We start from the raw sequence: 11758 nt of genomic DNA, 5'->3' as shown, positions 1-11758 counted from the left end.
GTGTTCCTCCAGCTCCATGCTGTGTTATTTCTGACTCCAGCATCGGCAGTTCTTACTACCTCTTATAAAGAATCTATCTACCTCTGCCTTAAAAATATTCAAAGACTCTATTTCTACTGCTTTTTAAAGGGTGAGAGTTCCAAAGACTCATGACTCTCTATGAGAAAAAAATTCCCCTCATCTCTGAAATAATATCTTTGAATCTGTGACCCTGTAGTTTTAGGTTCTTGTGTAAGAGGAAACATTTGATTTGATTTGATTTGATTAATTGTCACGTGTACCTACGTACAGTGTAAAGCTTTGCTTGCAAGCAGTACAGATAGATCATAGGGTGAAAAAACTTGGACACAATAAGGCATACAGGTTACACCACACAGGACATGCGTTAGGCAAGGTCAACATTAACAAGATCAGCATTATTTGAAGTTGGAAAGTTCATTCATCAGTCTAATAATGGCAGGGAAGAAGCTGTTCTTGAACCTGCTGGTCTGTGTTTACAAACATCTGTATCTTCTGCCTGACAGAAGGGGTTCTAGGGGAGCATTATTAGAGTGGGATGTGTCTTTGATGATGTTGGCAGCCTTTCTGTGGCAAAGAGGTGCGTAAATGGAGTCTATGGATGGGAACAAGGTGTAGGATGCTCTGATGCTGCTTGGCCTGCTGTGTTCATCCAGCTCTACACCTTGTTGTCTCAGATTCTCCAGCATCTGCAGTTCCTACTATCTCTATGGATGGGAAGTTGGCTTCTGTGATGGTGTGGGCTGTGCACACAACCTTCTGTAATTTCTTACAGTTCTGGGCAAAGCAGTTGCCATACCAGGCTGTCATGCACCTGGACAGTATGCTTTCTATGGTGCATTTGTAGAAGTTGGTAAGGGTCCTTATGGACATGCCAAATTGCCTGAGCCGCCTGCGGAAGAAGAGGCGTTGTTGTGCCTTCTTGACCATGGCATCTAGGTGGGAAATCCAGGACAGATTGTTGGTTATAAACACTCCTAGGAACCTGATGCTTTCAACCCTCTCAACTTTTGCTCCAGTGATGTAGATGAGGCCATGTTCTCCTTTCTTTCTGAAGTTAATGATCAGTTCTTCAGTTTTGCCGATACTGAGAGAGATGGTGTTATCAGTGCAACATTTCTCCACATCCATGCAGTCGGGGCTGAGCAGTGGATATCTGCAATGGTCCCTCTGGAAAATTAGAGTTAGATGTTTATTGTGGACTATACAGTACTTAAAATCATAGAACTGTTATGGTGCAGAAGAAATCATTAATTCAGCCCATTGTGGATGCACCAATTCTATTCCCTTATGCCAATGCCTGTTCCCCATATCCTTACACGCAATGACTATCCAAATAAATATCCAATGCCCTCTGAAATGCTTTAATTGAATTTGCTTCCACCATATGTTCAGGCAGTGTATTCCATACCTTAACTACGTACTGTGTGAAAAATGTTTTTTGTATATTACCTTTGCTTTGTATGCACATCACTTTAAATCTATGCTCTCTCATTTTTTTTCTTTTTGATGAGCTGGAACATCTTCCCGCTTTGTCCAACCTACTCATGATTTTGAAAACGTCTATCAAATTTCATCTCCGCCTTCTTCTGTCCAAAGAGAACAGTCATAACTTCTTCAATCTATCTGTACAGCTGAAACCATTCTTGTAAATCGCTTCTGCAATCTCCAATAGATTTGCATCTTTGTGGCACCCACAACTGTACACCGTACTCCACTCAGGTGTCTTGTGAAGCCTGTGTTTGTCCCAGTTCAATTTCAACACTTTGCTCTTGTATGCTATGCCCCTACTTGTATGCTATTCCCCTAACAACAAAGCTGAGAACACTGTATGCCATCCCACCACCTTCAATGATCTGTGCACACATATCTGCTCCTGCACTTTCTGATCAAAATGCATCACCTCACAGTTCTCTTCATTGAACTTCATCTGCTGCCTATCTTGCTCACTCCACCAAACTTGTCAATGTTCTTTTGGAGTTCTGTGCTCTTCTGTTCATCATTAACAATTCTTCAGATGTTAGTATCATCTGCAAACTTTGAAATTGTCCCCTGTACAGAAAGATCTAAATCATTGATATACGTCAGGAAAAACAGAGTCCCAATATCCCTGGGAAACTCCACTACAAACCTCTCTCCAGCCTGAAAATTATCCATTGATTATTATCTCTGTGGGTTTAATGATTTCACAGGACTAATATGAAGAGGAATGGACGACTTGTTATTTCAAAGGTCTGCTCCTCACACTGTGTACTCAGCCGCACACTCCTGATCTTTGATCACCTGGTGCAGAGAAGGGTGGTTAAGTCACAGAACTTTCCCATGGGTCTAGTCTTGGGCTTGGCCAAGCTGGCCATTGACAGGTGCAGGTAGCAGGCCATGGAGAGGATTATTATATCTGTTTGTTTTTCACAGATGCATGGCACACAAGTGTCCATTGAGAATACAGCATGTGTTATTCGCTATTATGCTTTAGGCTTTCTGTGACCAGTAACACTGCAGTGGCTTCAGTATATCATTAGCTTCAGAATCACATTTTAACTTTATCTTTTATATGTCCGTTGAAGATTTAATTTCAGCTACAACGCCTCTTTAAGGGGTTGTCTCTTTTCAAGTAGTAATAATATTTAAAATAAATTTTTTATCATATGCCATAATCCGTTTTAACTGTAAGATTTAAAAGTGTAGATATTTATTTATGTGAAGTAGTGTTTGCAAATGCATGCAAACCAAAGTATTGAAGTGTAATTCAGATAGAATTACTCTAAAGTTCACCTTCTTTGTTTTGGATTACATGAGAGTATGCTCAGAATTGACATTGACAGGTTTTCAAACATCAGCTGTGGAAGCAAACAAGGAAAATTATAATATTCCTAACAGATTCATAAATTAACTTATTTGCTTGTAGAACATTAATTATATTGTGATTTTGCCTCCAGTTTTATATTTGTAATTACATTTTAAATCTCTACTAATTGATCTCACAGAATTAATACAAATTATTCAAATTAGTCTATTTGCATTTGACGCTTGATTTATTCACATAACCAGAGATAAACTACATTCAGGAGCTTTTCTCGTATTTAACGAGGACACTTTTCTGCAAATGATATTTGTTGATGAAATGCGCATGAATCATTTAGTTTTTACATGTGGATATTAACATGGAAATTGTTTAAACAGATGTTCTAGAAAGATTTAAAATCAATTCTGGGCTTTTATTTGCACTATGAAAATGTGTGCATGACTTGTTTGACTCTTGCTGCACAAGCACCAAATAAAAATCATCTCCTACTTTATTGCTTTCTATTGAGTTTAAATATGGATCCATATTTTCTCCCTCTGCTTTATTAATATATTCAAATAGATTACAGTATTTTAATGCATTATGTCTAACATGAAATTTAAAGTTAGACCATTAATGTTTGATTGGTAACAATAGTTTTGTTGAGCATGAATTTTTTTCTTTGTCATTGAAATTATTGACACAACGCTGCAGATGTTCATTGACAACAGAATAAAAGTTTATTACACAGAAGAGAGAAACAACATAAACCAAGCAATACAGACTTGGAATATGAGAAAACACCTCTGCAAAGCTAACTAGTTCCATTCAACTGAAACATTGTTATCCTTCTGGGAGCAAAAGTCTTCGTTTCTGAATTGAACTGATGGGAATGGAAGATTAAGGTGACATTGTTGAAGATTAAGAAGCATTTTCCCAACAGAAGCAAAGAAGGTCTGGTCCAAACTATTTGTAAAGTTAGCAAGATGCTTTGAAGATTTTAAGATAACATCACTCCTGCACCAGAAAAAAAAACCGTTGTGTAATGCCTTTCCACCCTCGGGCAACTGTCTGTATGGAGTTTGTACATTTTCCCCATGTCTGTGTGGATTTTGCCAGATGTTCCAGTTTCCTCCCACAGTCCAAAGATGTGCAGGCTAGGTGGATTGGCCATGCTAAATTGCCCATTGTGTCAGGTGTGTAAGTTAGGTGGATTAGCCATAGGAAATGCAGTATTACAGGGAAGGGGTATGGGGATGGGTCTGGGTGGGATGGTCTTCGGAGGAGTGGTGTGGACTAGTTGGGCTGATTGGCCTGTTTCCACACTGTAGGAATTCTATGATTTATGACTTTAGGACCTTGTTTCAACTTTGCTGTTGTGAGGGACCTGCCTATCACAGGGCACCGGTAGCAGTGTCTGTGCAGAGTTAAGAAACGAGGAGCAAACACATGTAATACTAGGCAGAAGCTTGAAGTCTATCTATGTGACTGTTAGAGGAACAATTAAACTACAAGCATTAGGTGGAAAAGTAAATTGAACAGTCTTTCAATAATGTAACAGTAAAATTAAACCATAGTATATATATTAAAATATTTTTATTCATTCATGAGATGTGGGCATCGCTGGCTGGGACATTTATTGCCTATGCCTAGTTGCCCTGGAAAAGGTGGCGGTAAGCTGCCTTCTTGGACTGTTGCAGTCTACGTGCTGCAGATTGCCCCATAATGCCCTTAGGGACGGAATTCTAGGATTTTGATGCCATGACACTGAAAGTGTGGTGATACTTTTCCAAGTCAGAATGGTGAGAGACTTCAAGGTGGTGGTGTTCCCATGTATCTGACACCCTTGTCCTTCTAGATTGTAATGCTTAATAAAAACCAAAAGAACTGCGGATGCTGTAAATCAGGAACAAAAACAAAGTTGCTGGAAAAACTCAGCAGGTCTGGCAGCATCTGTGAAGGAGAAAACAGAGTTAACATTTCGGGTCCGGTGACCCTTCCTCATTGATTGTAGTACTTGTTGTGTTGAAGGTGCTTTGGTGAATTTTTGCAGTGCATCTTGTAAATGGTACACTGTTGCTACTAAGTGTCAGTGTTAGAGGGAGTGAATGTTTTAGATGTGATGTCAGTCAAGCAGGCTGCTTTATCCTGGATGGTGTCAAGGTTCTTGAGTTCTGGGAGCTGCACTAATCCAGGCAGTGATGGATTTTCCATCACAGACCTGATTTATGCCTTGTAAATGATGGACAGGCTTCGAGCAGTCAGGAGGTGAGTTGCTGGCTGCAGGAGTCCTGACCTCTTACCTACTCTTGTAACCACAATATTAATAAGGCTCAGAATCAGTTCAGTTTCTGGTCAATGGCTGCCTCCAGGATTTAAAAAGTTACAGATTCAGCAATAATAATAGCGTTGAATGTACAGGACTGTGATTAGATTCTCTCCTGTCATATATCCCTGAATAACATGTATTGTTGGATTTAGATTTAATAAGTGATAAAATGTGCCTTCTTCTCAACCAGTCTGTCTTCAACACAAACTCGAAGATACGGGCCTTAAACAAAAGGACAAAAGAGAGACCACATTCATCCTTTATGTAAAGTTATCAATAGAAATTAGAAAGGAAAAAATTCTTGAGGGGTCAAAATGAAAATTAATAAAGTGATGGCCAAAGTCGCAGGAAAAAGACCGGCAACACCTTAGCAGGTTAGGCAGTATCCGTGGAGAGACATGGAATTAATATTCAGGTGGAGTTTCCATTTGGGGTGCAGTCGGCAATCTGATTGCAATCTGTTTGCAGAAGGTGTCCTGCTAATATTAACCAGTGCTGTGCAGAATGAGCCAGCGCGCCACCTTGAGCATTGATTGACAGGTTGCCCGCTGCCAGGGCAGGTAGACACCTGGCGCGCTCCCGATCACTGCTTTTCGCTTCCGCGCGCATGACGTGTCGATGTGCGGTGCGGGGCGCTTTCCGCCTGTGACGATAGTTCCGGCTGGAGCGTGAGCCTGGACCACGAGATCGCCTTGGTAACGAGAGGAGGCGGCGGCGCGAGCTGGAGGAGGTGAGGAGAGAGAGAGAAGGGGTTCACTCTATGTCCCCCCACCCACCCCCCCCCCCCCACCACCCTCACCACTTGTCCTCATCGCCCTGCCTTCACCATCCAGGGTGGTCAAGCTGTGAAATTCACCGCCACAGCAGGCTGTCCCGGCCAGCTCACCTTTCTTTTTGAAAGTGTCCACATGAGTTATGCACTCCCTTATATTAGTGCATATGGCATTAGTAAGACCGCCCCTGGAGTATTGTACACAACGTTGGTGCTTAGGAAGGGTCACCAGACCCGAAACGTTAGCTCTTTTTTTTCCTTCACAGATGCTGTCAGGCCTGCTGAGCTTTTCCAGCAACTTCTGTTTTTGTTCCTGATTTACAGCATCCGCAGTTCTTTCGGTTTTGGCTCTCTAACTTGAGGAAGGATGTAGTTGTATTGGAGACAGTTCAGAGAAGGTTCACAAGATTGATTCCTGAGACGAAGGTTTTGTCTTATGAAGATTGGTTGAGCAGTTTAAACCTATGAGGATCTAACTGAGGTATGAGATTCTAAAGGGGATTGGCAAATTACATGTAGAAAGGATGTTTCCTTATGTGGGATAGTCTAGAATGAGAGGTCACAGTTTCTGAACATGTGGCAGCAGGTTTAAAACAGATGAAGAGAAATTACTTCTCTCAAAAGGTCATGAATCTCTTGAATTCAAAACCCTAGAGTGCGGTGGATGCAGAGATAGTGAGTAAGACAGACAGATTTTTTAAATTTGTCATGAGTTGAAGGTTTAATGGTAGAGGCAAGAAAGTGCAGATGTGATCATTTGCGATAGTACTAAATGGTGGATCAGGTCCAAGGGGCTGAATTGCTTACACCTGTCCTCAAGTTCTCATGTTCTTATGTACTGGAAATTTACAACTTTCTTCTTGAAAGGTCTGTCTTTGGCTAAAGCTAGTTATTACTTGGCTAAAGCTAGTTATGTACTGATTCCATTTCCTCTTGAGCTGTTCCACACAGTTGCTTTGCTGTGACTTCTTAACTCATTTTAATCTTTGGAATAGGACTTGTTTCTTCATCTTTACGCCTGAAGATCTTGTCTATCCAAACTAAACTGGAAAGATTATCAATAACTTTATTTCAGCTTGTCTGCTTTACTCAATGCCACGTAGAATTATGTTTTTCTGTTTTCAAATTCTTTGTTTCAACCCTACTTCCCTTTCCTGTAGTTATCTACTTTAAGGTGTTATTTTTACTGTCCTTCTCTGTTTGTGGTATTCATAGCTGGCTATGTTTTTGAAAAGTAATAAAACTTATTTTTTTCCTGTAGATTAAATGTATAGTTAGTTATTCTCTAGTTGAAAATGTGTTTGTTTAGGTAATGCTTGGGAGCAGAAGTGAAAATAAATTTGTTTTTCTTTATTCCAGGCCATAATTCCATTTACAGTTAACAAATTTGCAAAAATAAAAAGACAGCTATAATCTCCCTTCAAAAAAATGGAAAATCAAGAGATGTCTAATACGGAAGCTGCACCTGTTGTAATGAAGAAATTTCGAAGATGTAACTGATGATTACGATTGCAATTACAATACAACTGAGGATTGTTTTAAAAAAGTTCAATAATTATGACTTCATCTAAGACAAAACAATGAGAAAAATATTGTGCAGGTCCTTTGAAGTTCTAGCTTTCTGAAAGCAGATAACTACCATTCTTAATAAACCTTTTTAGAAATGGAGAAACGGTAAGATGATTTGTTATATCGCCTTTGATCAGGAAGAATTGGGTTGTCTTCTGATAAACTGTGGGAACCATATATGCTGTAATAATATGCCCAAGTACAAAAACAAGGCCTAATGTCATTGGACTGAGATTTTCAGAGCGATGCTACATTTCTGTTAGTTTATAGTTCAAATTTCTTCCTTGTACACTACTCGTCGATATAATCAGTATCTTTTAGAGTATGTCATCATGGCTAGATTTCGCAGAAAAATGTGGATCACATTGCTGCTTTTTCTTTTATTTATTTTTGGTGTCATGATGGGCTTGAAGACCCTAAGACCTGAAGGAGCTGGCTTTGGAGATGGCATAGGACTGGAATTATTGCCACAACTTCGTCATCGAGCTGCTGTTGGTGAACATAGAGCAGATCTCTCCAATATTGAAAAGTCATCAGAAAGTAGAACTGCTCTTCCTGATGCAAAAATGAACGAACATTTTGGTATGATGAAAAGAGCACCCATATCTGATGCAAATCTTGACCATTTTCCTCCAGTGAATTATGATTTGCATGCATTTTATTATTCATGGTATGGAAACCAGCAGTTTGATGATAAATACATACACTGGAATCACCCATTAGTTCCCCACTGGGACCCTAAAATAGCAAGCAGTTATCCTAAAGGAAGGCATATTCCTCCAGAAGACATTGGTGCCAGCTTCTATCCTGAACTAGGAGCTTACAGTTCCAGGGATCCTGCAGTTATTAACGCGCACATGAGACAACTCCGGTCAGCTGCAATAGGTAACATTATTATTTCATTGAAATTAACTTTGTTGAGTATAACGTCATATTTCTTCCCCTTTCCCTCCTTATCCGCCTCTCCCGCTACAATAAATATATTTGAATAAATACATTTCTATATGTAAACAGTAGATTAAAGAAAGATCTATTAATCTCAGCAATGCAATCATAAATAATTGGAGAATACTGATCTAAAACATTATTAAAATAATCTGATGGGCCAGCTTCTGAAAACCAAACAATTGCACGAGTGGAAAGTACTGTAATTGGAAAAACTACCAAAATTTATTCTGTTTTACATAAAAATTGATCCATTGAATTTAACACCCCCAACACTGGAAGGTCTGATATTTATCAAATTTTGATGAAAGGTTATCAACCTAAAATATTTATTCTGTTTCTGTCTCCCCAAGTGTTGCCTAACCTGCTGAGTGTTACAATATTTTCTGCCTTTTTTAGATTTTCTGTATCTGCACTTTTCTACTTTTTGATTTTTTATTATTCTCTTGTGAAATGCCTTGGGCTGTTGCATTACAGTGAGCCCGTAAACTCCAAACAAAGAGTTCTCATTTAATAAAAGAAGAGGAATGATCAATATTAAAAACAAATTTTGACAATGCTGACAGATACCAAGTGACCTTTCTTCATGTGTGCACCTGAATGGTAGCACTTCAATATCTATGCAAGTGTAATTTTTTAATGAGTCACTGGATAGTGATAGCAGATAGGAACCCTCCATCTACTTTTCCTCCTAACCCAGGAGCAATGAGACTTTGATCAGCATGCTCAATACAGATTGAAAATTAAACCTGAGACTGTTTGGCTTGAATGAATTTTTTTAAACACAAATTCTTCCATTTCCCTTTCCCACTTCTAATGTTCTTCTTAATCCATGAGTACTCAGCTGACTGTAGTATGCTAATTTTTGCCATGGCTTAGGTCATTTAATATACAGAACAATGATTAAATCTGGGATCTTTCTGGTTTGTATGGCTTGGCTACTTTTTTGGACAAACTTAGTACAGCCCCCAGGATCATTATTTAGCTTGTATGGCTTGTGGAAACATGAGAACGTAATAATTCATTTCACTGAGCAGTGAATCATGAACTACCTGTGAACAAATTTGTTTTCATGAGTTGGTCAAGTCTGTAGCAGTTCATTCCTCAGTGTTGTTTTTAAGACCAATCTGCTGATGATAACGGTTAATTAAAATGTTTTGTTCAGGAAAAATGTAAACTACTCTGAATTAATCCATGAAAATAAAAGCAATGCAAGAAAACCTGCATGTCAAGAAGTGAGGTTGAGAGAAAACAGGGAATTACAGACCAGTGAGTCCTTCATCACTAATAGGGAAGCTACTGGAGAAAGTTCTGAAGGGGAGAACTCATTTCCACTTGGTGAGGCAGGATTTGATCAGGGAGAGTCAGCATGGCTTTGTCAGAAGGAGGTCATGCCTCACATTGATTGAAGTTTTGAAGGAGGTGACTAAGTGTGTAGATGAGGGTAGTGAAGCAGATGTAGTTGAAATGGATTACCACAAAACTTTTGACAAGATTCCACATAGGAGACTAATACAGAAGGTAGAAGCACATATGATCCGGGGTAACTTGGCAAGTTGGATCTACAGTTGGCTTAGTGATAGAAGACAGAGGGTGCTGGTGGAAGGCTGTTTGTTTGATTGGCGGCTGGTATCCAGTGGCTTACCACAGGAATCTGAGCTGTTTGCTTTGTTTATGTATATATCACAAACAATAATATGGAACAGAATTAGGAGCAGGGAGAAATGAGGTGATAAGTTGGTGGATGTCACAAAGCTTGGCCAAGTGATTGACAGAGAGGAAGAAGGTCTTGGGTCACAAGAGGACATAGAAGATTGGCTAGATGGGCAGATTGTTGACAAATGGAATTTAACCTTGAAAGTGTGGGAAGAAGTTACAAGATGAGGGAGTATTCAGTGAATGGCAGGACACTGAGAAGCTCAGAGGAATGTTAGGGACTTGTTTACGAATCTCTGAAGCAGGACGTGTTAATAGGATAGTTACGGCAAATAAAATCAGTTGTGCAGTAGATTATAAGAGTAGGGAGGTTATGTTGGAGCTGTACATAACTTTGATTAGGCCACAGCTGAAGTACTGTTTGCAGTCCTGGTTACTGCACTGTCGGAAAAATATATTCTCACTGGAAGGGGTCCAGAGGAAGTTAACAGGATATTGTCTAGGATGGAGTATTTTAACTATGAAGAGAGACTGGGAAGTTAGGATTGTTTTCTTCAGAGCAGAGAAGGCTGAGAAGGAACTTGATTGAGGTGTACAGACGGCTTCAGATTTGTAACCGTTCGTTCTTAGAGTGCGATCCCATATCGGGAGCATTAATATTAATTTTGAAGATCCAACAATTGAACATTTCATTGTATGTACAAAAAGTCCCATTTCTGAAGAAGAGTCCCGACCCGAAACGTCAACTTTCCTGCTGCTCTGACCCTGCCTGCCCTGCTGTGTTCCTCCAGCTCCACACTCTGTTGTCTCTATTTTATATAGTCCAGTTTGTGTTCCCACTTGCATAAAAATCAATTTGAGTGTTCTCAGGAACGGAACCTGTTAACAAGCTAGGGACTGCCTGTTTCCCTTTGTTCAACAGTCATAATAAAAAGGTGAAAGGCAGGGGGTAGAGGGGATTTGAGGAAAACCTTTTCACCCAAAGGGTGGTTGAAATCTGGAATGCTGACCTGGGAGGATAGTTGAGGCAGAAAACTCTCAAGCTTTAAAAATTACTGGATGAGTACTCAATGTCATAATATTCAAGGCTGTGGGCCAAGTACTGGAATGTGGAAATAGTGTAGATTTAGAGTAGTTTTGTTATCCATCAACAATGCAAAAAGGGCCTCTTCTGTACTGCATGTTTCTCTGATAGAAGATATAAATTTGAATCACGGAATTTTTAATTCCATGTATGCTATCGGCCTCAGTTGATGGACTGTTTCAAATGTGATGGTTGCTTTAATATCTAGATTTATGAAATTGTTCAATGCTGATGACAGCCTTGAAGGAGGGAGACTGATAAAATTCCCAATTAAGAGTCTCTCTTTTTCTCATTTATGATCAAACTGAAAACTTCAAGACTTTGTAAAGGAGACCTAATTTGAAATTGTTATTTTTATTTTTAAAGAAACAGATCCAATGCAGAAGATTCAGAGCAAGGTAACCAAGTTCCATAGTGAACTTGGCGGGCTGAGCTCCCTTTTGTTAGAGAAAAGGTGGTTGTGCGAACAGATTTCAGATTCTGATATTTTAAATGATAAGACATAGGTAATATAAAGACCGGAAAGTGCTTGATTACACTTAATGGAATAAATTAAATGTGCATCTATCAAATCTAGTGGATTGAGCCATGTATTGTATT

At 39.4% G+C, this 11758-nt stretch overlaps 1 protein-coding gene across 3 annotated transcripts in view; it reads left to right on the top strand.

Annotated features, from left to right (window-relative positions):
* The window catches only part of LOC109927936 (glycoprotein endo-alpha-1,2-mannosidase-like), a 57069-nt gene that overhangs the window by 23939 nt on the left and 21372 nt on the right, over positions 1-11758 (top strand). Inside the window, exons 1-3 of one of the 3 annotated variants that reach the window (XM_048597518.1) lie at positions 5782-5862; positions 7264-7578; positions 7887-8358. In XM_048597518.1, the coding sequence (XP_048453475.1) occupies positions 8040-8358 (319 nt within the window). In that variant the 5' untranslated portion in view covers positions 5782-5862; positions 7264-7578; positions 7887-8039. Of the gene's footprint in view, positions 1-5781; positions 5863-7263; positions 8359-11758 lie in introns of those variants that run through there. The other 2 variants (XM_048597515.1, XM_048597517.1) reach the window with 2 other exon arrangements.

Source organism: Rhincodon typus, chromosome 5, assembly GCF_021869965.1.
Source record: "Rhincodon typus isolate 14 chromosome 5, sRhiTyp1.1, whole genome shotgun sequence".
NCBI lineage: Eukaryota > Metazoa > Chordata > Chondrichthyes > Orectolobiformes > Rhincodontidae > Rhincodon > Rhincodon typus.
This window is presented reverse-complemented; position numbering and strand designations above follow the sequence as displayed.